This window comes from Drosophila serrata, unplaced genomic scaffold (genome assembly GCF_035046125.1).
Source record: "Drosophila serrata isolate PLE 108 unplaced genomic scaffold, ASM3504612v1 contig_217, whole genome shotgun sequence".
Lineage (NCBI taxonomy): Eukaryota > Metazoa > Arthropoda > Insecta > Diptera > Drosophilidae > Drosophila > Drosophila serrata.
Window position 1 is genome coordinate 1,332,919 of NW_028257115.1, and position 27,344 is coordinate 1,360,262.

General features: G+C 35.7%; 4 protein-coding genes across 19 annotated transcripts in view; 2 read left to right on the forward strand and 2 right to left on the reverse strand.

The window, feature by feature from the left end:
• The window catches only part of msn (serine/threonine-protein kinase msn), a 40,503-nt gene extending 38,355 nt beyond the window's left edge, over window positions 1-2,148 (reverse strand). For 11 of the 15 annotated variants that reach the window (XM_086829576.1, XM_086829573.1, XM_086829569.1 and 8 more), the window contains exons 1-2: window positions 1,924-2,148; window positions 1,108-1,253 (exon numbers count right to left, since the gene is read on the reverse strand). In XM_086829576.1, coding sequence (XP_086685702.1) covers window positions 1,108-1,185 — 78 coding nt within the window. In that variant the 5' untranslated portion in view covers window positions 1,186-1,253; window positions 1,924-2,148. Of the gene's footprint in view, window positions 1-1,107; window positions 1,259-1,923 lie in introns of all 15 variants that reach the window. The other 4 variants (XM_086829570.1, XM_086829575.1, XM_086829568.1 and 1 more) reach the window with 1 other exon arrangement.
• Window positions 2,149-2,781: 633 nt separating this feature from the next.
• On the forward strand, window positions 2,782-3,446 carry LOC110188866 (protein Turandot M-like). Its single transcript, XM_020958779.2, has 2 exons — window positions 2,782-2,928; window positions 2,995-3,446. Exons 1-2 carry the CDS (start codon window positions 2,906-2,908, stop codon window positions 3,362-3,364), a joined length of 393 nt encoding a protein of 130 aa, XP_020814438.2. The 5' UTR covers window positions 2,782-2,905; the 3' UTR covers window positions 3,365-3,446.
• Nup37 (nuclear pore complex protein Nup37) lies at window positions 3,440-5,314 on the reverse strand. 2 transcript variants are annotated; one of them, XM_020958726.2, is made up of 4 exons: window positions 5,026-5,314; window positions 4,547-4,970; window positions 4,069-4,486; window positions 3,440-4,011 (listed from the first exon to the last, which is right to left on the reverse strand). In XM_020958726.2, exons 1-3 carry the CDS (start codon window positions 5,167-5,169, stop codon window positions 4,071-4,073), a joined length of 984 nt encoding a protein of 327 aa, XP_020814385.2. In that variant the 5' UTR covers window positions 5,170-5,314; the 3' UTR covers window positions 3,440-4,011; window positions 4,069-4,070. The 2 variants fall into 2 exon arrangements, with proteins under 2 accessions (XP_020814385.2, XP_020814384.2); XM_020958725.2 differs by lacking the exon at window positions 3,440-4,011 and having other exon boundaries at window positions 4,021-4,486.
• Window positions 5,315-5,847: 533 nt separating this feature from the next.
• Window positions 5,848-27,344, forward strand: part of Spn (protein phosphatase 1 regulatory subunit spinophilin) — a 67,692-nt gene continuing 46,195 nt past the window's right edge. The window contains 3 exon segments of the mRNA XM_086829578.1: window positions 5,848-6,068; window positions 6,170-6,468; window positions 23,956-24,413. The gene's annotated coding sequence lies outside the window, so the exon portion shown is untranslated.

Here is a 27,344-nt window from a genome sequence, read left to right on the forward strand (position 1 = left end):
AATGCCAATATGCATTTATCAACTCGATTATTATTATTATGATTGCTGCTGCCGCGGGCGCTAAATAATGGTACAAAAAACCTATTTCTTTATGGATTCATATGGGGTTGCCATAGCAAAGTGCGAAAAAGGCCGACGAACACACAAAGGGAATTTTCGCTTTGTTGTACTTTTAAACAAATTTGCATAAATGTGGGGGAAGAGAAGCCTGCCAAAGGCCAATGGAATCGGGTTGTATAAGATTTTCTGGGGTATCGAGCGAACATCTCCTTGCAGGGGTTCTTTATGAACCGTAATTTTTCAGTGAATAACCCACATTGAAATTCGGTCGAGAACTTGCAAATCAGATTAAAAATTTGGTTTAAAGTTCCAAACGAAATTACATTTTATTTTTGTCTAGAAAAAAATATTGTTATCGAAATAAGACCTTAACAATTTTCGTTTATTATCGTGAAGAATTTTATAAAAATTCTTGTAGAAAGCTTAAAATAAAAGGTCTAGATCGAAGTTGTTTTCAAATCGTTTCTTTTATACTGGCATTGGACCCTTTTCTGAGGCCCAATTAAATTTTAAAGCTTAAAACTTTAAGCAAAAATGGGGCAATAATCAATTGATAACTGGTTTTTAAAGAATAAAAGTAAGTATTAAATAAATACTGTAGAACAAAACCCGATATAAACATAAATACCTTAATTATCGTATATAAAAAAATTATGCTTATAAAAAATGTCCTCAAGTGAAAAGATAGTTTGAAGATAACTTGGTTACCAGAAAATAAATAATATAACCATAAAGAAAGAAGAATTTATTTTAATTTTAGAAGAATTTAAAAAGAAATCGAATGATTTATTTTATAAATCTTTAGGGATTAAATGCACCAATTTATGATATTTAATGACCCCCAAATTAGATCGCATTATTTACGGAAATTGGACGGCAAGTGATGCCACACCTACGGGTCACTTTCCCGTTAATTGGGCGAGGCGTGCTAATGGGCACACACCGAACACAGAATGGGGAATGGAGAGTGTAAAATGGAAAATGATGGGGAGGGGGTCGGATCGGAGTCTCCCCCTTTGGGAGAGAGATAAAATAGTAAATTCTCACCTTGAGGGCCGTCAGATCGATATCGTCCAGTGAACAGTTGACCGATGGAGCCAGTTGTTGTTGCTGCTGGTGCGCCATTTTGATTTGCTATTTCGTGTGTTGTGTTGTCTTCTGGATCTGGAGAATTGCTTTGCTGCTGCTGCTTGCTGCTCTTCGCGAAAATGGAGAGAAATGCAAATGAAAACGGCGAAAGGAGCACCAACACAAAAAACACAAAACACACACACACACACCGCACAGAGAAGAGGAGGAGTGGGGGGCTATTATAACTTTAATTTATAATTTCAATACTCTTATTTACTTTAGTTGTCGCGTTAAATAAATACAGCAACACAAAAAAACCCGTGCAATTAACAAACTATTTGTTGCTGCTGCTGCTGCTGCCTTTCAACTTTTCTCTTTTTAGCCTCTGTTTCTTCTCCGCTCTTCTTCTTCTCTCTCTCCGTCGTTGCGCTGGTGTGACTAAGTGTGTGTGCGTGTATGTTTGGGTTTGTAAGTGTGTGTTTGTGTGTGTTGGCGTTTAGCAAACGGGGCGCGGCTCTTTTTTTAATTTTCCAGCACTATTTAGAATCTTTTTCGCATTCAAATATTTTCAGCTTCACTTCGGCTTCTGCTTCTTCTTCGTCACACACTGCACAATTGATTTGATTTAACCGTTTTTATTTTGCGGCGCTCCCGCACACGCACACAGCTCCACTCGGTATATGCGCATGGATATGTGTGTGTTTGTGTAGGTAGACAGAAAAAATCTGCCACTCGCTCTATTCCCCGTTTCGCGCAGGACTTGCTATTTATTTTCCACAGCTCTTTACGTACTCTCACGCACAGCGATCGGCGCTTTATCGCATTTGCATTGCACAAACGGCAACGCAGCAGGACTTGTTCAGTTTTCCCGAGTTCCGGTTTGCAGTGCAATGAAAATCAGAGGCGAATTCTTTAACCGACGCAAAATCTCGACACCTCCGCTCTTTTCCAATCCGAATTCACAAATGTGACCGAGTTCGCGAAGTCGCTTCCAACTAGACTGCGAAGCCAAGGGCGGTGTGATTTTGCCGATAGGCAACGAGCGGTCACACTGCGCCGGTTTGATATATCGATAGTTGTCGGTGGTGGAACTTTTTGAACTAATTTAAAATTAAATTATTAAAATTAAAGATATTATAAAAGTCTGTAGCGCTTTCTGAATGTATTGGCATCATTTAAAATAGTATAGGAAATGATAATTCTACAGTCCTTTGTTCGGTCTCTGTTTGAAAGTTGTGAAATTAATTTATTAGTTCTTAACATGTGGATCTAAAAAATGTCAGAGTGTTCTATTCTCTTAAACTACTATTTTTTTTTACTTGTATATTCCTAAATGTCGTTTTTTTTTATATATATCTTGATTAATTAGAAAATTTTTGAATATGTTTTTATTAAGAGTAAAATGAATTGTTGAGATTTTTGTATTGATAAATCCGGTCTGCTCTAATAAACTTTCCACAACGTATTGTTTTTTATTATAAAAATTAAAAATATATTATAAAAATATTTTACATGTAAACGAATAGTTCCAAGAACATATTATCTGAAAAGTTCAGGGCTTAACTTATATTTTCGGATGAAACCATTGAAAATCTCCCAGTTATTATTTCATTGTTTAATTAAATCAATTATCAATTCTTGGAATACAAGAAATAATATTCAACTGATAAGCCTAGACCCATGGCCGCTGCCCGGAGTGCGATGTCTCTGAGCTCCTATAAAAAGGCAAGCTATAATTGGATCAAGTATGAGTTTCAATTGAGAACCGCAGAAGATGAATTCAACAATCTACCTTAGGTAAGCATCAAATTATATATTATAATTAAATTTTGTATTCTTAAAGGTTTGATAATTTCTCTCCAGCTGCCTGGTGGTTATCATCGGAAGCCTCGCTTGGACAGCCAGTGCCCAACGCAGCTTTGAGGCTGATAAAACACGCGTGGTTAATGCCTTCAAAAATGGTACTCCTCAATCCATTGGGGACAGCAATGTCCTTTTCTTATTGAATTTTCTTGAGAAGTACGGCGATCAGATCCAGTTGACACCCGCACAACGATCCCGAGCTAATGATATAGTTTCCCAATTCCGTACGGAAAGGTCTAACCAACCTTTGGTGGATGGTGTTCCTCCTCAAGGCGGTTGGTTTTCAAAACTTGTAAAGGTGATCGCCATACAATTGGGCATTGAACTCGCCTCTGAGGGAATTAAGAAGGCAGTAGAAGCTAAGGACTAGAGAAGTCTTTGTGCAAAAAAAAAAACTGATGTTATAAAGGACCCTGTGGTCGTAATAAATATGATATAACTGCAATACTGAAGTAGATTTGTGTTTATTTACCTAATTTTGGAATCATTAAACCAAATTAGAATATATAATATGCCACTGAAGAAATGAGTAATATTTTTAGCAAGAAAGAAAGATAACTTCGGAAAGTCGAAGTTTAAAAAACCATAACTAAGTCAAAAAAGCATCAATTTAAAATCGAAAAGATTTTCTATGTTAGTCTTTCAAAGGTTAACAAATCTGCATTCTTAAAATAAGATTTAAAAAAATTAAAATTTTTTCTTATTTTCTAGACATTTTTTTTTTTGCATAAAAATTTGAAAAAAAAAAAAAAAAAATATTTAAAAAAATATTTTTTTCCGACGTGGCTAAAAATGTTCGCCTGTTGATGCTGATCAAGAATATATATGGTTTATAGGGTCAGAAATGATTCCTTCACTAACTAAACTCTCTGCAAGTGTATAAAAAGTAATATGCGGATAACTTTTGTATTGGTAAAGATTTCCTAAATTAAAACTTTTAATATACAAGCTGAAAAAAACATAATATAGTATGTAAGTTGCGCTCTTTTCCAGTAACTTCGTCACGAACTAAAATATCTGGCAAGATTAAAATAAATTTGGACTTTATTGTTTATAAGAGACTTACAGCTTCACCTCTACTTCATTTGCACCTTCCAGAAATGCAAATCCCTGTCAGAGACGGCGCTGATGTATGGCAATCTCTGGTGCCATGCCATTCCCCCGAAGGTCTTCAGGGTGGCCTCAATTAATGGCATCGTTGATTTCGCTGCAAATACCTTGAGCGTTACATCCGGTCGTCCTATGCTGGCGAGGACCATTTCCGAGCTTCCGGGAGCAAAGCGGACTGAACGTCCGCCATCCTCATGCACTTGCTTCACATCGGCGGGCACAACGGGTCTGTTGAGATCCCAGGTAATCACATCGCCCCCAGCCAGGGCAGTGATAAAATACCGGTTGCTGAGTGCCCAATCGGCGGACATGAGCGGGAATTTTGGCGACTGCACCGAGATGACGGCCTGCTTGGTGTTCACATTGTACAAACGGATGATGCCTGCAAAGTGTTTGACTTGGTTACGGATTCATAAGAAACCAGGAATTAAAGATAGCTCACCCTTCTTCTCCGCCACCAGCACCTTGCTGGGATCATCGGGATGGCCCTTGACCGACATTCCGGCAGATGTTAGGCGGAAGGTAAGAACGTTCCGCTGATCGGAAGTGTTCCAGAAGCGGCAGGTGAAGTCATCGCTGACAGAGGCCAGTAGATTGCCGTCGCAAACCCAGGCCATATCGTTTATGTAGTCTTTGTGGCCGCGCAGCTTATGCACGGTATTGAACTGGCCCAGATCGGTGCGAAAGATGTCCATTATTTCCCAGCGGGCAGCGCATAGAGTCACATTTTTGGGTGTGCAGTTAAGCGATGTGTCCGGTGCAAAAGCAATGGAACTGACGACCCGCCGTTCATCAATTCTTTCCACATCTTCTTTGTCCAGCGTTAGATCAAGCAGATGTGAATACCCAAACTCGACGGTCTCCTCCTGTTTGTCAAGCATTAATTAATTCATTTACCAAGCTCCCTCACCAAGCACTTACCGGCAGTCCAACGAGGAGAAGGCGCAGGCAGTCCCTCATTGCCACGGCCAACAGGTTGTAGGCGAACTCGTTGCCGCATAATTCGTAGGAAAGGATCCCATCGGGCATCGATATGGTATGGTGGGGCTCCGTTAGTACTCGCATCGCTAGTTATTTTCATATATTTGCTAAGTTTTGTTAATAAACGCAACAAAACACCGGCGCGGTTTAAAAATGTTGTTTCCAGTATGACCGCATGCTGTTTGGTAGAGCTGCCGAACCGGCGCGCTCGATAAATAGTCATCGACATACCACTATCGATAGTGATTTGACTTTTTCAATACGGCTTCTTTTCCCACTGCTGGGATAGCCTCGAGCAACACTGCATTTAAAACTGCTTTCCGCAGATAACCCCTCTCTAGCTATAGAAGCTCTCTCTTATTTTGGTATTTTTCCATTAATATACTAGATGACCATAGTAGATGAACATAAAAAACTATATTCAAGCAAATCAGTTAGATGCAACTTCTGTAAGCTTCTCCATTTAAAAAATATACTAGATCTAGACTTAAAAAAGCTTAACTCACACCCCTATCTGTACCGGCTAGCTGGTATATTTAAATAAGAAGTGGTGCGCCAGACTTGGCGGGAAAAAAGTTGAAGTGGATGCCTTGCACCGGACAGCCAACTAGGGAATTTTGTGAATTTACGCTCACCCGACAGCGGAAAAAATACCGCAACATCGATATTTGGGCAACCATAACATCACGATATAAATATATCATTTAGGGGAAAATATCGATATATCGATATGTTGGTATGTTTTCAACAATCCTACTAGCCGTCTCACTCTAGCATGTTTGTCGGTCGAGGGTGGTTCGTTTTATAGCTAATGCCAGTGGATCGTGGATATTGTGAATATTGTGGATTCAGTTGAAATCGAAACGCCAGCTTGCTATATCGTCGCGTCGCTGTATTAATATATATAAAATATTAATATTTACTCCTATAACTTTTTATAAAGTCCATTAACAACGGTCCTAATCAATTAAAGTGGAATAAATGTAAATAAACAAATTGAAACATTAGTGTTTTTTCAGATAAATTTCTTACTTTTTAAATTAACGTAAACTTTTTTGATTTTTAAAAATCTATTCCTTTTTAGCTATTTTCAAATGCAAGTTTATCGGTTTCACTTGCGATTTATTCGGACGCGTTTTCTGTGCGACTCTCCGCTACTTAGCATTTGCTCCGCTATAAAAACATGTAAAAAGGAAACATAAATAATAAAAAACTTAACAACCAAAGGATAAATAACTTAAACGTGTGTATAAACATGCATCGATATTATTAATAACACGACGCGACTTTGCGAAAACTCAGTGTCTCCGTGCGCGATTATTTAAATGCAAAAAAGGATTTGTGTATACCGAAACGCCTAAACAACAACAAGCTCTTTAAAAGGTAAATGCGAGAAGACCATAAAACTACATGTGTGTTCGTTCATAAGGAATCCAAAAACCAAATCGAGTTTTGCAAATTGGTTAAAGTGCCGGATAAAAAGGTTAAACGAATAAGAAAAATACAAGAAAAACAGTGTAATTGAAGAGACGCCGACTATGTATATGTATGTATATACGCAATAACGGTGTGCTTGTGATTGTGTGTGTGAAAAATCCTGGACAACGCCACTCCTTTTGCGCAAAGAAATTTAATATAAAAAAAAAAAAACAAGGAAGCTGTATGTAGAGAGTAAACGAAGCTGCGCCGGAGTTGAGAAAACACATACGCAAAACAAAAGAAGGGAGAGGTGTGCGGTGGCTAAGCTGCCCATCGGTTTATAAGTACATTTCCTTTCCAAATGGTATTTATTCTCGATTTTACATCAAATTAAGCAAAAAGTAAATTGCACTGGAGTAGCGGCATTTTCAGGGGTGTGTGCGTGCATAAGTGAATGTGTGTGAAAAGTGTGTGCCGTCCTGCTTCCACCCTGCGCAGAAGCAGCACCGAAACAAACCCAAAAACAATTCCAATTTGCAGAAAATACGAAAATACTTTTTCGCATGCAAACAACACAGCTGGCGGTGTTAAACACCTGGCAAGAGTCGCAACCCAAAAAAAGAAAAAAAGAAAACTAAAGCAACCTGAGACACCTTTAACAGTTAAATGGTTCTCCTTTTTATGGCTTTTAATAACTGGTTTTGCAGAGCCTGTCGCGTAGGTGCAAGAGAGCAGGAAATACCGAAAGCCAAAGAACCGTTGATCGGCAAAGTGCAGTGCGGATCGGCGACCCAAACAGTGAGAGGAAGAGAGCGAGGGAGATAGAGAGAGGGAACGAAGGAGAGCTTGGCAAAAAGAAACCAAAACAAAAGGCAAATGACTTTTGTTTTTCTTTTGTTGTCTTAGGTTCTGTGTGAGTATGTGCGCGTGCCTGTGTGGGTTTTCTGATAAGTTGCTATCCGTTGTTGTTTTTTATTTCATTTTTTTTTTGCTGTATGTCGCCGCCGCCGCTCATTTATCGCTTTTCTTCGTGTCCGCCAATCGTTTTGCAATTCTCGCCATGGCCGCAATTTATGCAAATATGCAGAAATCACAATTCTATTTGCACTATTTCCTCAATAAAAAAACGATCGCTGGCTGGGCATTGTTGTTAATTTTTGCTCCTTTGCCTATTCTCCACTTTGTGGATTCGAATTTCACCCTCTTTTGTGCGTCGCGTGCTTCGCATCTTCTTCGGGCTTCGTTCATTTGTTTATTTTTAGTTGCGGAATTTCTGGTAACAAAACCGTATTTAATTTCCACCGACTTCCCAGTGTTTCGGCTCCTTTTCCTCCTTTGTAGCCGCCTGCTCCTCCTCCTCCTCCTCCTTCTTCTTCTTGTTCTCCTGCTCTTCTGCTTCTTTGTCTTGCAGAAACAGTTGCGCTTCATGTCATTTTCTACACTGGGAAAAATTATGAATACTTTGTTTTATATATTATAAATTAATTAATTTATTTATATTTAAAATTTTATTGATTTTATGTCATATTTTCAATTAAGGTCAATATAATTAAAATAATATTTTGAAATATTAAGAAATATTAAGATTTTAAAACAATAAATAGATCAATTGAAATTATTTTCAGTATACTCATAAGATCCAACGAAGGGGAGCTTGGGGAGAATAAAGAAAACATGACGAAGGGACCCTTGGTTTTATGACTTTGCCACATGTTTATTTTTAGTTGCGCTTTCCGCTTTAAATGTTTTAATTTTTATTTCCCTAGAACAATCCATCGTCAATTTGTCGGCGACTTAAAAACTCGTAAAATCTATACATACATATCCGCTATCATAAAACTTTCGCCTACGCGACATTTGCATAAACTTAATTAGTCAAATGCAGCCAAAACGAAACTTATTCAACAAATTATTCTTAATTAAAGAAACAATACCCTGGCGTCGTTCATTGTTTTTTGACAGTTTAAGCATTTAAATGCGTTAATTTTCATGCAAATCTGACCATTATGCTAATCCTCCGCGAATGCCCAAAAATCTTGCGCCTTGAATTTATTGTCTCACAATTTTTGCGCATTTATGGAAAAGCTTTTGCAACAAAAGATGCAGCAGGCTATTCTTAATTAAAGATATAACCATATACGAATTTATATGGCATATCCAAGCATTTAAGAGCGTTAATTTTCATATAAATCTTGATTTTATGTTAATAGCTGCGAATGCCCAAAACTGAGACTCTACGCCCGCAATTTATTGTCTCACATTTGAGCATTTTATTTATGGAAAAACTCGGCCCATACAATCAATTGCTTAAGCTTGGTTTCACTATTATAATTAATGAGCCATTGACAGATTGAAAGCTTTAAATTTAAACTATATTTATATTTCTTTTAGAGAAAGATCACTGAAATCTACATTCCTGATCAATTGCTGACATAAACAAAGTTATTCCACATATTATTCTTAATTAGAGTAGCGAATATTTGACGCTCGTTAAATTTTATGCAGAGCTTTTGGCTTGATCTCACATTTTTCACAGTTTTTATGGAAAACTTTTGCAACAAAAACGGAATCGAGATCACAGATCTCTCTCTCCACCAAATGGTTTGTTTTTGTTTCTTTCGGAGACCCACGCGCAGCTGGCGAAATCAAGTTTAGGAGCTATATTCCCCCCGTAAACCTCCGAATATATATATATATATTTTATATATATATATATATATATATATATGAATTTCTGTATATATTTTTCTCCCCTCGGGCTATATCTGTTGCGTCAGTGTTGGATTTGGCGCAAGTTTAGCACACGACTTTAATTTTCTGCCCATATGATCTTGGATCTTGGATCTCTGGCCTGGCATTTTCGTTCGACTTTTCAATGGAAACTTATAGACACAGACTACAAAAACAATGACAAAAAACCTATAGTAACAGGTCTATATGTATTTTGTGTAGTAATTTTAACAGTCGCGCCAAATGTCGCCTTTATTTATTCATATACATTTTTTTTGTCTATTTTTTTTTGCTACCGCCATTTGGCCATATTAGGTTTGTTAGTTTTTTTTTTTGTTTTATCTTTCTTGGTTTTTCGGTTGATCAATGATCATGGATTCGTTTGTTCATGGCTTTGGGGCAATTCCGTTTTTTATTGTCTGAAGAAAAGCGATATTAAGCTAAGCTTAATGCGACCATTTGTGGTTTGGTTTTTATATGATCTTTACAGGGTTCACTGAACCTTGATTGCAATTAAATTGTCGGCCTAATTTGGCACTGAGAAAAGGGGTTAATAAAATGGAACAACAATTAGTTAAGAGAGCAACTTGAACTTGATTTTGTTCGGGAAATTATTTAAAGAAAGCCAGAAAATGTTTATTAATTGGTGATTTATACAACAATTAGTTGAGAGAGCAACTTAAATTTGATTTTGTGAAGAAAATTATTTAAAGAAAGCCAGAAAATGCTTATTAATTGGTGATTTATACAACTAATTAAGAAACGAAGTTGAATTTGATTAGAAAAAGATTTAAATAAAGCCAGAAAATGCCTAAAAATAGGTTATTTTGTATACAAATCTTATCCAGCCCATTGAACTTGATTCTGGGTAATTCTATAAAGGTAATTCCTTTGCAATTATGCATTTAAGTAATTGATAGTTGGCCACACAGCTGCATTGGTCCATGAGCCCACACCTCTCTCTCTCTATATATATATATATATATATCTGTAATGGCCATGCAACCACTTGCAAACCACTTTGTCCACTTGTACGGACAGCAAACCGAAAAAAATACAAACCTTGTGGTGCAACTTGAAATGTTTTTGTGTAACCCACGGCGAACACAAAAAAAAAAAAACGAAACAGTGGAAAAAATACATGCTTTCAAATCACATAACATACAACACCACCACATCCACTGGGTGGGTTGCTACTCCAGCTGCTGCCCCACTTGAGGCCACTCCGTGTCAACCCTCTCAATCCCACAAACCAGAGCTCAATCCCCACCAGATCCGCCTCCTTTTCCACCGATCGATAAATATATAGAAGGCTGCAGGCATTATGCCACTCGGCATTAACATACATTTGTTATGAACATCTCATTGAATGTCTGTCTAAGCGAGGTTTTAGCCCCTCGTAAAGTATAAGAAATACTAATAACTTAAATAGTTGAAATAACTAGGCTTGTAAGCAAAAAATAGGAATAAATACATCAAAATCTATGAAGTTTTGGAGAATATTTCACTTTGTTTATATTTAAACTAAACTACAACTTTAAAATACTCTAAATACAACTACATAAAGCTGTGATATTTACAATTTCTTATACATCTTAAACAAAGAATTAATGTCAATTATAGAAAAAGAAAAAAACCATTACTATAACGTTTTTTCCACCTTGTCACGACGTTCTCTGAGGTCTTAAACCTCTCTCTAGTTGTGTAATTTAGCAACCTTCCGCGGCTGCAATTGCAACTGCCGCGAAAATTGAATTGAATGAGTCAAGAAAATTCAAAAAAAAAAAAAAAAAAAAAAAAGAAAAGCTGCTGAGTCTGAGATAGAGCTGACAAAGAATTGCATGATTGTAGCCAGCTTAAAACTTAGTTAACAATGTAAATTGCACCATCCATTGCCACCTTGAGGGGGTTATATGTATATTCTCTGGCAAAACACGCAAAGTAAGAGGGAAAAAATGCTGTTGTCTATAACTTTATGGATATTTTGTCTGTCCAACCATAATTTCTGGTTTTGTCTGCCTAATTAATTGCCAGCTAATTTGGGACACCTCTCCCTTTACTCCGACCAAGGGCCAAGCCCTCACTTTCCAGTTGACCCCATTTTTCCAGGACCTGACCACAAGAATGAGACCTAATTTGGTTGAATTAACCGTGTTAAAAATATACATTTTCCCCTGTCAATTTTATTCGGAGAGCTTTTCAGGGTTTTCATTTATTAGCTTCATTTGCTAATGTGTTGTGTATGTGGGGGATGCATTCAAGTGTTTCTTCCTATTCATGGGGGTGTGTTTTTTGTTGTGTGTGTTTTTTTGGGAGGCCACAAGTTTTTTGTTTTATTGAATTCTGTTCCCAGCTCTGTGCTGTCGAGAGTTATTTATAAAACACAAAAAGCGATGGGCAAAAAGTTTTTGACAATTTACCAGATAAGCGAGGGAGAGAGAGAGAGAGAAAGGAAAATGGTTTGATGTGAGGCAGGAGGAAATGGTTGGGGGTTGGGAGGAAAATTTTGAGAAAGCACTGCCATTGCGCCTGCATAATGACAAAAGTTTTTCGCCAGCCGTCGCCAGTTCAGTTTTTCCAACCATTTCCTACTACGGGAAAAACTGAGTTTTGGTGAAGCTTTGCTCAACGCTTTGTTTTGGTTTTGTGTCTGCTCCTTTATTCGATTTCCTTGCAGTTACCGTTGTGTGTATAGCAGGTCCTTTTAGTCCTATTTCTACACGTCTAAAAAATAGTCCTTAAAATCTAGGATTAAATTAAAAAACTATATATATTTGCAAAAGCTATTAAATGAACCAAGAAACCCCCAATTTTTCCTAAAACCAAATAACCAAAATTAAGCTAAACTTTATCTTGGTTTTCTGTACAATTTTCCTCACAGTGCATGCATCCTTTGGGTGTTTTTTAAGCTTTTTTCGCTAGCTTGCATTTCTAAGGGTTGTTCCTTTTGGCTTCCATTTTGCACTGCAGCCTCTGGAAAAGTACAGTGTCGGTGCAAGGGCAAACCAAAGAAGCCTGGGAATGCTGGGAAACGTAAGGAGTATATATAATGGGATGGAATATAAATATGGAGGCGGGGCAAAATGGAGTGGCGGAGCAGACAGAAGGACGGACACCAGAAGCAGCAGCAGTAGGGAGCGACCCTGCCAAGTGTGAAGTGTCTACTTAAGGTTGAGTCAACTTTGATTCTGCCTTTCTTTCTCGGCTTTGTCTCCAACCGTCCTTTTGGCATTTGTAGTTGTCACGCCTGCTGGCCACAGACTGCAGTCTACAGTCTAAAGTCTCGAATTCTGCATTCTGCAGTTTTACACAGAAAAAACTGGGAGATTTATAGAGATTTTTTAGTTGAGAAATACTGAGATAATGATATTTTTAGGGTATAGCTTTGAGAATATTATAGTTTTGCCTTTTTAAAGATTTTGTTTGTTATTAGAACTTTAAAATACATATGTATAAATGGAGAGTTTCAGATCAGAAAATTTGATATATCGATTATTATGATCTTAAACAGAGACATTACAAAGGTTTTCCTTTGAAGTATTATAACTTTATGCTAATTCTGAGAAGTTTATCACAATTAATACTATAAAATATATAAGTAGTGAAAGTTTCAGATCAAAAAAGTTAAAATATCCATACTTATGATAATATACTGAAATATAATATAGGTTTAATCTAATCCAATCTAATCTATAGGTTGTAATCTAAACTTTAAAATACATATAAATGGAGAGTTTCAGATTAGAAAATATGATATATCGATAATTATAATCTTAAACAAAGACATTACAAAGGTTTTCCTTTGAAGTATTATAACTTTATGCTAATTCTGAGAAGTTTATCACAATTAATAATATAAAATATATAAGTAGTGAAAGTTTCAGATCAAAAAAGTTAAAATATCCATACTTATGATAATATACTGAAATATAATATAGGTTTCCCCTGCAGTAAAATATCTTAATGCTAATTCTGAAACGATTTTCACAATTAGTACTCCAAAATACATGTATACTGAGAGTTTCAAATCAGATTATTTACATTTGATCAAGAGATATTAATCCAATTAGGATTAGGTTCCTCAAGATATATATTTCACTGTGTACCTGCACGTTCCAGTTGCAACTTCAACTCCAAACATCAGTATGGCACTTTATCTTGACAATGACAGGCGACGCGTGGCCATAAATCAATAATTTGCCTCTGGCAGAAGACACCCGGGCCAACCTGGGTTCTGGGTGGATGTGACAGGAATGGAAAGATGAAAAGGATGAGAAGGTATATATATCAAGATATATATGTATATTCGAGGGATCGAAGCTTATACTTGAGTCACTGCTGCGGTCCAAATGTAAATTGGAACATTTTGGGGATTGTCAGGCGAATGCAATTGAAATATCTAAGAATGGGAGATTAATTCGAAAAGGAAGATTCAATAGATTGATTGCCAGGATAACAAAATAAGCTAGATAATTGAATTTGAGTGTGATGATTAAATATTTAATTGACTAACTTCTTGAAAATATAACAAAGTATACTTATGAAATATGCAGGAAATGGTCTTCCTACACGACAGCTTCCTCTGGAGGATCCAAATACAAAAGAGTACTTAAAATATTTATATCATACACACACACACATCATTTCCCTGTTCATTTAATTTAAATCCACTGAGCTAAATCCCCCCCAAAATTTATTTAAATCAAGAACAATTCATTTTAGAGTTCCTTGAACTTGTGTATGAGTGTGCCGGGCCCCAAAATGCTGCAGTTTGCCATTAAAAATGTATGCTCACTCAGCAGCAATGTATATATGAGTGCTGCTGCTCTAGATTCGAACGAAAGCAACCTTTGTGGACAAATAAATATGTAAAATAATATATATATTATACAGAGAGCAGAGCCCGACATTCAATCAGTGCTAGAAACCAATTAAAAGCAAACAAACAAAGACAAATGACGGATAAATACGCATAAATCAAATTTGTTTTTGTTGAAGAAGACAAAAACCCGGGGCTTATAACTACGAACAATGGAACAGAATATACGTTTGTATATACAGAAGCTGTTTCTGGGTGGCAAAGTTCGTGTGAAACTAATCAATGAAAAAAAAAGGGAGATGAATTAGAGAACACTGATAAGAGGCAGGCGAAGTGCCTCTATCTGTCTATATGTTAGAGATAATGAAAGCCTTATGCGAAAATTGAAATTTAATTGGTGTGAATCAGCTGATAAGGCAGACAGAAGCGACGGCATCGGCAGCAGCACTAGACAGCGTGACAATCACGAGTATTATTGCATAAGTCTGGCAAAAAAAAAAAACAAATCAGCTAAATTGCAGCTGCAATTTACAAATCGTGTACGTAAATTACCCACTTGGCGTGGGTCTTGGAATGAATATGCCCAGTAAATTCTCCCATTTTGCGTCTTAAATGTTTGACTGCACTTGACTCTTGAGTGGGGAAAAGCTACTACGTCTATGCGCGGGAAATGAGTGTGGAAAATGTGTGTATATGTGGAGAGTGTGGTTTACTCTGAGCAATTGGAAACAGTCTTTGCCTTTTTGCACTCTAAGCGGATTTGTTGGATTTGTTTTCTATTCCCTACACCAAGTGTGTGTTTGCATTGTTTTGTAGGGAGAAAATGTAGAGAAATAGAGAGGAAAAAATATAGGAAAAACTGCAATGCAAATACACCCAATAGTAAAAGGAAAATTTCTCCTCTCTCTCTTTACTTTCCTTGAATATTATGAAATATCCTTCGTGTGGGCAAAACCTTAAAAGTTCAAAGTCGCAAAAACGTTGAACTTTTGATGATGGGGCAGGAGAAGTGCTAAAATGGCTTAAAGTCTTGAGTGTGTGAAATGGAGATGTTTGAACTTGCAGACGAGAAACCGATTACGAAAGGGGGATTTATGTAAATATACATATATTTGTGGGCAGGAAGAAATTGTAAAGGAATCCCAGGAGATGAGAAGTGTCGGTAATCTTATTTTTGTGATAGAAAAACGATTACATTTAAAGGTATTTCTTTAAGTTTAGTTATTTTCATATTTTTGAGGTGTGAAGTTGGTTGTATTTATTTAAGCATTGAAACACAGTAAGATTACTTTTAAATTAAAGTTTTTGTCAGTCTTATTATGCTTACTTGTAGCACTAGAACCCACTGAGAATTATGGCATCCCAAAATAAAATCCCAAGCTCTATAAAAACATAGAAAATGTAGGTTATAACACATACATATCAATTTATTTATAAATTGTTTTGTGTTATTCCCATTTTCTATTGACTTGTTGAGTTCTCCAATACTTATCGGGAATTATAGCTCTCAGAAATTACATAAGGGAGTTAATAGGTCCCTACATCATCCAAAATAATAAATATTTATTATTTATAAATAACAAGAAACAAACTAACTTCGTGAAGTCGAAGATTAAATACCCTATCAGTTTTCAATTAAATTATAAGATCGTATGGCAAATTGAGCTTAGCCTAAAATATTCTCTTTCTCTGAATAGTTTTTTACCTATATTTTTATAAGTTAATTTTTTGGGTGAATACAAGTTTTTGAAATATCATAACTAAGCTAAAAATGCATCAATTTTCATTCGGAAAGTTGTTCTATGCTAGTTTTCATTAGGTTAACAAAACTGCATACTAAAACAAAAATCTTAAAAAATTAAATTTTTTATCATTTTTTTTTTATTTTTTATCCCTTAAAAATATGTTGAAAAAGTTTTTAAAATTATTTTCTTTCTGAGATGGCTAGATCGATTCGGAATTTCATGCTGATCAAGAATATATATGATTTATAGGGTCGGAAATGACTCTTTCACAGCGTTTCAAGCTTCTGACTGAAATTATATACAAATTTGAATGAAATTTATTAGCTTTAATGGTAATCTAATATTTCCATTAATATTTGCAAAACACAGGTGTTTGTTCATTGAGCTTAATAATCCAAATAAAAAAATGGAAACACGTTTACATTTCCCGCTTTTATATCAGTTTCATTTTGCATTTGTGTTTACAAATAAACATTGCGATAAAGTGTAGACGAGAGACAAATTCCATTAGCCAAATTATTATTTTCCGCATTGCTGCAGAACACTTGGCCATATCTCTTACCAAGACCTAGACAAATATGAACATATATATAATATATAGTCAGATTTATTGTTCAGATATTTCAGCTATCTGCTCTGACGTGAGTTTACATGATAATTATGGTCTCTTACAACACATCATTTGTCACATTTAAGAAGCGAAAGATGTTGCATTAAAAAATTGTGAGGGAAATAAGTGTATTTATCGGTTTTTATTTGTTTTTTAACTTTTGCTTTCTTGCTGGCCAGACCGTTAAATTCCATTTGGCCATGCTTCAACTGCTTTTTGTATTTATTCATTATATTTATTTTGTTTCTTTTCCACTTTATGTGTTGACATTGTCACGCTCTCACCTGCAAACTTGGGGGGGAAGTTTCTTTAGCGATCGTGATCTTAGTTTCTTCACTTGCCACGGCTTATTTGATTTATTTTATATACTATATATATATTTTTTTTACTTTCAAGACATTTGCTTTCATTTGTTCGCTGGGGGGTTAAGAGTGGCGACCAGATGTCTGCCAAGCATTTGTTGTCATTTGTCAGAAATGTCAGAAGTGTGGAAAAAAGCTGGAAAAAATGTGGGTAACAGGTGTATAAAAGAAGGGATCACAGAGTCAAGACCTTTTGGTCATGGTCAGGGGCTCATATTTTGGTGCTTTTTTGTCGGTATCATTACGAGTTTTTAATTTAAGGTTTTAACCAGGTTTTTGTACCAAAATCTTTACTTGTAGAGAGACAAGCAAGGTTTCCTTATATTTTCACCTTCATTAATTTGTATTCATAAAGTTTTATAAACAAAATCTCTTTAATGAACATGGTCTCTCTTGAAATTCTCTTAATAAAAAACACTTGTCTCACTGGTTAACCCTTTTTCATCAACTTTTTTTATGTCAAGCTTTTAATTTAGATCAAGCTTTTTGACACCTTTTTTTTGGGAGAGGAAAGGACATTGTGGTTTGTTGTAATCTCTTTTGTGTCCTTTGGGGCTTGTCTGTTGTATTCCTCCCATTTTTTTGTGGCTTTTTTCTATCCCGAAGTTGATTCAATTTGCAGTTGACATTTCATTTCATTTGCTGAGCTCTGGATATTGACCGTTGTCACAAGTCAAAGGCTTAAAACCGGAGCTTGGTCTTCGTTTTTCTGTAGAAATTCCTGTCAGCTATGGACATGGCCTTTAGAGACTTTATGGATAGCCATTGCTCTGTCTTTCTTTCTCTGTTTAAAAGTGTTTTTGCACGGAGAGAAATTATAGAGTAAGAGAATGAATTCGTTGCAAATATTCAGGGTTTAAAGAAGTAGTTCTAGTTAAACAAGGAAGGAAGCTCATACCCTTGCAGATTGAAATTCAATCACTAGGAATCAATACAATATAAATTATATGAATGTATTTTTGTTAAATAACAATAAAGTAATGCCTACTTTCATTTCATTCATCTATACATTTTATATTTACAGTTTTACATTCACCGTTTTGCATTTTTCCCTATTTTAAATGATCCTCTATTTTAATTGTACACAAAATTCTCGATTAATATTTAATTTCTATATATCAAATTTGATGAAAATCTTTTGAAAACTGAAAAAAATTGTTTTTTTTTTCTTAAAATTTTCCGATCGTTCCTATGGCAGCTATATATATGTATATATATAGTCCACCGATTCGACATGCTCCGACTTATATACTAGTAAAATTATATAAAAGAATAACTTCATAGTTTCATTCAAATAGCTTAGATTTGGTTCCACAACAAATCACGCACATCTGTGCATATGATTCCCAATTGGTTCTGACATCCCCGGAACGAAGTGACTGCTGCCAGCCAAGTTTCGGATATGTGTTGTGTTACAAAAGTTGCAAGTCATTGTTAATTAGTGTTCAAAGTTAGTAACTGATCATACATACATACTTAATTACTGATCATAGATAATTTTACTGATCATAGTTATTTAGTGATCATAGTTACTTAATGTTCATAGATACTTCCTGATCATAGTTACTTACTGATCATAGTTACTTAGTGTTCATAAATACTTACTGTTCATTGATACTTTCTGTTCATAGTAACTTACGGTTGATAGAGTGGATATATATTTAATATATTGTTTCACCTCTCATTACCTTCGAATACCTTCAAATTTCTTTCTGTGCATCTTTGCTTATCCCTCCTCCTTTTGTACAATTAAAAATTCTTTATGCATTCGCACTCTTTGGCAGATTGACTTGTCCCATCCCCACATGAAGAGGCATGAGAAAATGTTTGTTTCTGCCAGCTTTTCCCCTCCTCACCTGTGGCCAGGTGCTGGGGTCAGTATATGGAAAAAAAAGTGAAGGGGCGTGGTCCGACACGCAAGGCGGCAGTTAGAGGAAACCCTATTAATGTCAAGTTCATTGCCACAATCCATCAGCAAAAGGGGTAGGCGGCGATGCAGATGCATTCCAGTTATTGCAACTAGCCTTAGTCAAGACAAGATTATTATTATTATTATTATAATAACTATTATTATTATGGCAAACTTGTTTCGCAGAGTTTCGTTTCCTTCAAATGGAGATTTGTACAAGTTTAGCCACAACTTGATTATGGTCAGACCTTGATTTTGTATTGAATATTAGGGTTTATCTGTTGATAAGACCACCGCGTGATTTTCCCCCTGATTCATCATAATCAATAACTGTTATGGGGTAAAATATCTTATCTGAAGCCGCCACGTGCTCTTGAAAATGGCAAGTCAAATTCAATTTGACAGTCTCTTTTTTTCGGGAAAAATAAATGCAATTAAAATTGACATGCAACATGCACACCAGTTTATCCACGCTTTTCGCAACTCATTTTTGCCTGAGACCTTGGAAAAGCCATTTTCCACCAGAGACAATAAATATTGAGAGAAGGAAAACGAACAGCGACAGCGTTGCGTTTATTTTTTATGGTTTTGCTGTGAAAGTTTATTAGAGACACTCATCCTACAGAGATACATATGTGTGTATATTTTTTATCACCGGCACTTTTGCATGTGCACTTGGGTTCCGCCCTGAAAATGGTTTACCTATCCTAAAGGTATTTTCTATTTTTATGCCCACATTTCTTACGGCTTTGTATTTTTTTCAATTACTTTAATGGCTTTTCGCTAACTGCGATTATCTACTACAAAAAGTTGGTAGTAATGATAATTATTAAACCATGACGAACGAGGGGAGTAAATTTGTAAGAGGTTTTTGGCAATTAATGTAACACTTACATGCTCCACTGTGCGAGTAATTTGTTGTTCACATTTTTGTTCAATTTATTTTTCGCATGCCATGCCATATTATTATTACATTTTTTTATTCGCACTACCATAAAATGTTGGCTTGAGTGCTTAACTGTGAATTAGAAATACCTTTTCTGCCAACGATTAACGTCAAGTTGCAATGTTTGATGGAGCATGCAATCTGATAATTCTCTTGATTATAATGTGAGGAAAATGCAGAGAATTATCTAGACAGAATTGGAAATTGAGAAGCACTTAAAGAGATAAGGCAGAGAGAAATATAATTATTATGTGAGGAATGTGTGACAGTTATTCTGCCCAAGAGTTGGGAGTTGTGGAAATAATTCTCAAGAGATTAGACAGGGGGAAAAAATATAAATAAATAAATGCTTAGATTAAGAATACTTATACAGCAATTTGTAGCCATAAGTTGTATAATTCTGATGTGGAACACTGAAACAAGGTCGCAGTTAACCAAGTTACCTCCTTTCCTCCTCCGGCACACATCCTTGTCTTTGTAATCAAAAAGCATGTAATTCCAGCAATTGCCGGTTTGACATTTGCAATCCATAAACTAGATTGTCCGGGAAATGAAAGTGCCAATAACTTGGCATTAGAATCGGCTTGTCTTTCTACCCATTCAATTACAATCAATCAGATTTCCCTCTTCTGCCAAATGCTCATATCATTAGCTAGCCGGGTTTATTGCCATTTCAGAGAGAGAGGGAGAAAGATTGGGAAAAGAGATCGTTGCGGTAACGGTTTTGATGTCGGATCGGATCCAATCCGATCGGATCGGATCGAAGCGGTCTCCATATGTGTGATTATCGAGTTGGGTTACGATGAGATATGCGTATAAATCATGTCAGCAGCAACTTCAGAGAAAACAAGTCGTTTGTTTGGCTTTGATCATAATTATCAGAGATGTCATAACTTTCAAATCGGAAATACCCTGCTTGAAGGTATTATAATTATTAGGTTTTAACATCATTGATTGAATTAATAATAGTCTTTAGCGGTATCTTAGCTCTTCTAACATTGTTTATATTTATTATATTTAAATCCACAATAATGGTATTTAATATGCAATTAAGCAGCATTTGTTGTGCAAATATTCAGTAATATTTAATATATAGAGAAGGTTTTATATAGGTTATTTTCCTTTTCTTTGAAATCTGAATAGTTGGATAATCATATAGCTTAGTTTCTGAATAAAACAAGAAGATATTATGCACAAAACATAGCTTTCAGTGGCATACTTTCAACTCTGGTTTAATTTTCTTTAGGTTATTTGTTCATTGTAAAAGCTTATAGAGTATTTTATACTTCAAATATTTTAAGATACTTCCCCATCTCCTCTTTTTTTTGGTTTTCCCTTCAAACCTACTTAGTTTTAGCTTATTTTTTCAAGAGCTCTTTGCATCAAGGCCGCTCGAAAAGATTTGATCAAGTTTTTCCCTCAACAAACTTTTACAAAAATCTTGCTAAAAAACAACTACAAATTAACAAAAGTGCTCCGCTGTTTTTCGTTTAAAGTTTACCGTGTAAATTACACTGAAGCTGTGCCTTCATGTCATGTTTTTAGTTTTATTATAAACCCCAGTTTAGGTGCTTCCTCCTTCTGCCATTTCTTGGCTTTTTATGGCCTCTCATAAGACCAAAGAGAAGTAAACAACTTTTTCATGACCTTTTACGGTGCAAAAGTTGGAGAAGCAGAAGCAGCTGAAATCCAAACTAAAACTAAAACTCGGCCTCGGATGAGGATGATGATGATGAGCAAAAGAGCAAAAGAGCTTGACTTCACGCTGAGGCCATGTAATGTCAGAAATTGGTTTCTAACCAGAAGAGTTCTGTCTGCTGCGATGTTGTTTTGCCTTATTTGGAGCCCCGGATAGGTGGGATGTCTGGTCCACCAAACTACTGCCAATATAGACCAATAAAATGCTGACTGGCAGTGGGAAAATGCTGTTGCCAACAACGTGCCTTTCCGTCTTGTGTTTTCCTGAAGAGATTAAGTGCGGAGCAAAGTGAGTTAGGGTGGGTGGGGATTGTGGGGTTTGAGTGTGTTGAGAGGTTGTTGAAAAGAACTCTTTGGGGTTTTTAATATGATGTGAGAAAATAAGCAATGTAGGAATAGGGAAAGTATTAAATATAAATGAAGGAAGAAGTCTTTAAGTTTTTAATGGAGTATGAAATAGAGCATTTGGTAACTTAAAAAAAGAAAGGAAAAGCTAACTTCGGGAAGCTGATGTGTAACATAACCTTGCTAAAAGACATAGATTAATGAATTCCAATGTGAAATGTCTTATAACTAGGCCAAAAATGCAATAATCTAATCTTGAAATTGTTTTTTGCGTTGACTCTTATAAGAATAAATTTATGATTAAATTGACGTTTTTAAAATATCATAATTCAGCGAAAAATGCATTAATTTCAAATCGGAAAGCTTTCCTGTGCTAGTTTTCATAAACCAAACCAATCTGCATACTGAGTTTTGAAATTAAAAAAATTGAAATTTTTTGTTAAATTTTTGACAATATTAACGATGAAAAATATGTGAAAAAATTTCGAAATTTTTGTTTTCTACCGGACATAGCTAGATCGATTCGGCTTTTAATGCTGATCAAGAATATATATGATTTATAGGGTCGGAAATGACTCCTTCACAGCGATTTACGCTTCTGACTAAAAATATAATGCCATTTTTCGAGTCGATATTTTTCAATGATTTTATATGACAATTTTTTGATAACTCAAAGTTTAAAAAACACATAACTCAGCCGAAAGGGCATTAATTTAAATTCGGAAAGCTGTCCTGTGTTAGTTTTTATTTCCTTAACAAATCTGCATACTCAGTTAAGAATTTAAAAAAAAATTAAATTTTGGTCAAATTTTGACAATTTTAACGATGTAACCCCTTATAAAATTTTGAAAAAATTTTCAAATTTTTTTTTTCTTCCGGAGATGGCTAGAAAGATTTAGCTGCTGATGCTGATCACGAATATATATGATTTTTAGGGTCGGAAATGACTCCATTCACTTTGTTTCAAGCTTCTGACTGAAATCAGATAATTTCAAAATACCCTATAATTTATGGTCAAAATTTCTTTAAACTTTCTTTCTTATTACCATAATTATTTATCTAGTGATTTGCCCTTGACTTTTACTTCCGATCCCATGCATTTTGTCTCTAAATTATTATTCAATTATGTTTCTTATAACATTATCTGGTATCTCCCACATATTCCATGACCTGCCCCAAGTAACTCGCTTAATGTGGCATCATCATTTTTTAGTTAAATTTCTTCATTTTCATGCTCAGGCACTCTGACAAAACGAATTTCTCACGCACTATAAACGAGTGAAATTGCTGAGCAAAACAACAATAAATTAGACAATTACAATGCGTTAAGGTGTCACAGAAACCATGGAATTTGTATGAGTTTTACCTTTGTACAAAATCGTATTTATTAATGCGACACTTTGATCGCCATCCAATGCTAATAATATTGTTTTCGTTGACTAATGACTGACTGTAGACGACGATGACTCCCGGCTACCTGGCTACTGGAAACACGCTCCATGTTTATCAATCGGCGAACTTTCTCCCCAGTTTTCAGTTTCGGTTTCGGTTTCGGTTTCAGTCGATTGGGCCTGCAGCTCCAAGCTCTTCTCTTTTTTATTGTTTTTATGTTTATCCCCCTTTGGATAGCTGTGCAGCTCCAAATGAAACTAATTGCTTCCGTTTGCAACATTTCACCTTCAATTTTCCCGGCTAGAGAGACCCTAAAGGCAAACACCAAAACCTCCCAACAAAAGACCATACTAATTTCGTATGCCTTCGAGGGCCACCTTAAAAATGTGGCAATTCTATTTGGTTTCGTTTTGGCCAGTAGCTCTTGGCTGTTTTTTTTTTTGGTTCATTGAACCACAAGGTGCACTGGAAAAAAATGTATATAAATTGATGAGATTTCTTGTTATAAACAACGATAAATAAAGTGGCAGATAAGGTGAATAATAAAGAAATAAAATATAATACCTTATGTTTTGAATAATAATTAATACTGAATAGTTCTTAAAATATAAGACATTTTGCATATTTTTGTATAAGCATCTCCAGACAAATAGATTTAGACATGGGTCTGTATAGTCTTAGAGACGTTAAGTCTTTTATGTGTTACGTTAATTGGAATTGTTTTACGATTTCTTACATTACTTAACTATTTATTTTTAAAATATTGAAGTAAATTAAGCAACAAATACCGATAACTATTAATTTCCTGTGTAACATTTAAGTTTCCATTTCTTTAAACTGCAACTTCGCTCTCTTAACATTTGTTTGCATTTGTTTCTTGGATTGTTTTTTGCAGAAATTTGCATTTTCATATTGCGCAAAAGCCAAAACAACACAAAAACACACACACAGGAAAAGCACAAGAGAAAAATGCTGACACGGATGAGGCCAGCGGTGGGTTGATTGGCTGACAACCACGACATCCACATCCACATCCACATCCATAGAAACTACAAAAAGACACGGTCGAGTGCCAGCGAGTGGGAGGAAGGTGGAGAAGGTAGCAGGAGCAGGCAGAGTGCCAAGCATCACCTGGCTCAGAAAAAAACTAAAAAATAACTCGAAAAAAAAGCAACAAACAAACAAACAACCGGCCAGCCACAATGACAAATGTTTGGAGCGGAGCCAGGCTTTAGGTGTTGAGCAGCGGGTTTAATCAAACAACAAAAGGAAAAGCCGTGGAAAGAGGAGGAGCACCTGGTGGAAGAAGGAAGGAAGGACAGCGAGGAATAACCCAAGTTGAAAGAGAGAAAGGTGAGTCCAATTTAACTATCATAGGGCAATAAATCCAAGAGTGAAGCTGGTTTTATTTAATGATATTATTTAACTCTGAAAGTTAAGCCATAAAGCTATCAATTTCGATATATCTTTTATTTATTTCTTAATTTTTTTATTAAATAATTCTTTTATTGACTTAATAAACTTGTAAAATGAAGTTTTAAGATGTCTAAAAGGCTTTCATTAAAGTAGCTTCTTTGCTGTATTATTAAACAGAGGAGATTTATTTTATTTAAACTTATAACTTGGTGGAAATTTACCACACAACACCGACAAATATTTTGGTTTTGTTAAGTTTTTAGTTTGGACTTCAGTTTTTGTCCTAAAACTACCATTTATTCATGGTTATCTTTCGGCTGATGTAGCTTTTTATATTTTCTGCCTAGTCATATGTTTAGTTAATGGGAACATTTGTAGTGTAAGCGGTGTTAAAACCCTCTCCCAAAGCGGTCACAAATATATATATATTTTTTTCGTCCCAGCTAGGCCATAAAACACACTCTCTCTCACACACACAGGCGGTGAATCCTTAAGCAAAGTTTGCAGTTCCCTGGGCTCCTTAATTATGCGCACATGAGAAGCATTTTGGGGGTGAAGCGAGGACGATGTGGCGCCAGGTTGTGGTCTAGTTTATTTTGCGCAAAACGAGGGCAGTGGCTATAGTTTTGAATGAAATGAAAATATATATTCCTTTGGGTTATAAAATAGTAGTGCCAAGGCAAGGCCTTGAGAGAGAGAGAGTCCTTGCCAATGACACACGAAGGTTTATGCTATCTGCAGAAGTAATAATTCGAAGGATTAAACTACTAACTTCAGAGTAGGAGCTATTACTCAAAACTGCTCTTAAATACCAGCAATTTCTTCTTACTATTTAATATTATAAACCCTAAATAAATGTGCTTCAAAAAGTTCCCATTTTGAAATACATATTTCCCTTGAGTAGGGAACTTAGTATTCATTTTCCTACCTGTCTTTTAAATATGCAAATTTCGCCAGCATCCTTGAATGTTTAAAAATATCCAGTTTGGTAAACCGCCAACCTGGCGACACTCATTCCGGGCCACTGAATCAACTTCCACAGTCATTTGTCAGGCTTATAAAAGTCAATCGGCTCGATTATGCAAATGAATACCCGATCGATGTGTGTGGGGGGCTAGACACTTGGCTTGCGATATACGAGGATGTATCTCAATTGGTGGCATCTGGAATCTGGTTCAGGAGGAGGAGGAATCTCTATAGAGATGAATCTAAAGTGGGGGGATTCCAAAGTGGGGAGTCCAAAGTGAGGAGTGGAGTTTGTAGTCTGAAGTCTGGCGGAGAGCTCTCAAGTGTTGCAGTTATTCAATTTAGACGGCAAAGTCCTTTGAAGACATGTTTGTTTATTAAAGAATTGCAACTAAGCTAGGGATAATAAATCAAGAGAAATATCGAAAAGAATATTATATTACGAAATATCGAATATCAAAAGATATACAATAATTTAAAGGTGGCGAAATACATATGTATATAGAGGGGTGCTACAGATAATACTATAGTATTGAAGCTAGAAATTTAAATATCGATAAAGAAACCACTGAATTTGGTGCCTAATAAGTGTATTCCATTATCAATGTTTCATTAATGGATTCAGCTCTTAATTGTGAGATCTTATTGAGTTTTGATTCCAAGTGCCATCTTAGGGAATACCGGCTTGATGATATTTCTATTCATATCTATAAGTTCTTGCCACCTATCGATTCAATATTGATATATCGCACACATTCCTATTGACCATCCCTAAACCTGTAACCAATCCAGTTTGGATTTAGAATTTTCAGGTCTCCCCACGAATTGAAAGAGAGCAAAAAAGTAAATAAAAAAAGAAACCCACTCTTGGGGGCCAGCGCGTGCAGACTTGCCAACTTGTTTTCCCACCGTTTAATTGGCATAATTTGTCTAACAAGACCAACGAACCACAGACACAACACACAACACACTACACACAACATATAACACACAACACACCAGTACACTCATCACACACAACATTGAGAACAGCGACAACTTGTTTCGTATGCAGCACTGCGATGTGGTGTAACCGTATCAAAGCATCTTGAATTGTTGTGTTCTTGTTTAATAAGTGAATGTTGTTGGCTGTATTTCTTCGTTAGTTGTTGTTAACCAGGCCTACGCGGAAAGGTGTCCGTGGGTCTAGAGTCTGCAACTCACAATCATGGACAATTGTCACGACCGGCGTGTTGCAAGGTTGTTTGGGCTCGTTTGGAATCGAAATGAAAAGAAATACAAGTTGTTAAGTCTCCGACTGAGAATAATACTAAGAAGTATTGTTACTTACAGGGTTTTGTTTAAAGCTTAGGAAATTTGATTAAACAAGAAAGGAAGCTAACATCGTCACGTCGAAATTTGTATACCCTTGCAGATAAAACTTCCATTACTAGGAATTAATAGAATATAAATGATATATATGATATGATATACATAGTAGTCCTATTTTTCTTTTTAAACAAAATTCTAATAATGGGTATATATCAAATTTGATGAAAATCTGTTGAAAACTGAAAAAGTTAGTCCGATTGTTCCTATGGCAGCTATATATATGTATATATATATATTCCACCGATTCGCCATGCTGCGACTTATGTACTAGTAAAATTATAAAGAAGAAAAACTCTATAGTTTCATTCAAATAGCTTAAATTTGTTCCAAAACAAATCTCTCACATCTGTGCATATGATTCCCAACTGGTTCTGACATCCCCGGAACGAAGTGACTTCTACCAGCCAAGTTTCGGATATGTGTTGTGTTACAAAAGTTGCAAGTCATTGTTTATTAGTGTTCAAAGTTAGTAACTGATCATACATACATACTTACTGGTCATAGATACTTACTGTTCAGAGTTACTCCCCA

Excerpts from the sequence above, each read along its gene's own strand:
- LOC110188866 (XM_020958779.2), top strand. The coding sequence starts at position 2,906 with ATGAATTCAACAATCTACCTTAG. Across the intron at positions 2,929-2,994 it reads AATTCAACAATCTACCTTAG|CTGCCTGGTGGTTATCATCG; the intron begins GTAAGCATCAAA and ends ATTTCTCTCCAG.
- Nup37 (XM_020958726.2), bottom strand. The coding sequence starts at position 5,169 with ATGCGAGTACTAACGGAGCCCCACCATACCATATCGATGCCCGATGGG. Across the intron at positions 4,971-5,025 it reads TTCTCCTCGTTGGACTGCCG|GAGGAGACCGTCGAGTTTGG; the intron begins GTAAGTGCTTGG and ends CTTGACAAACAG. Across the intron at positions 4,487-4,546 it reads GCTGGTGGCGGAGAAGAAGG|GCATCATCCGTTTGTACAAT; the intron begins GTGAGCTATCTT and ends AACACTTTGCAG.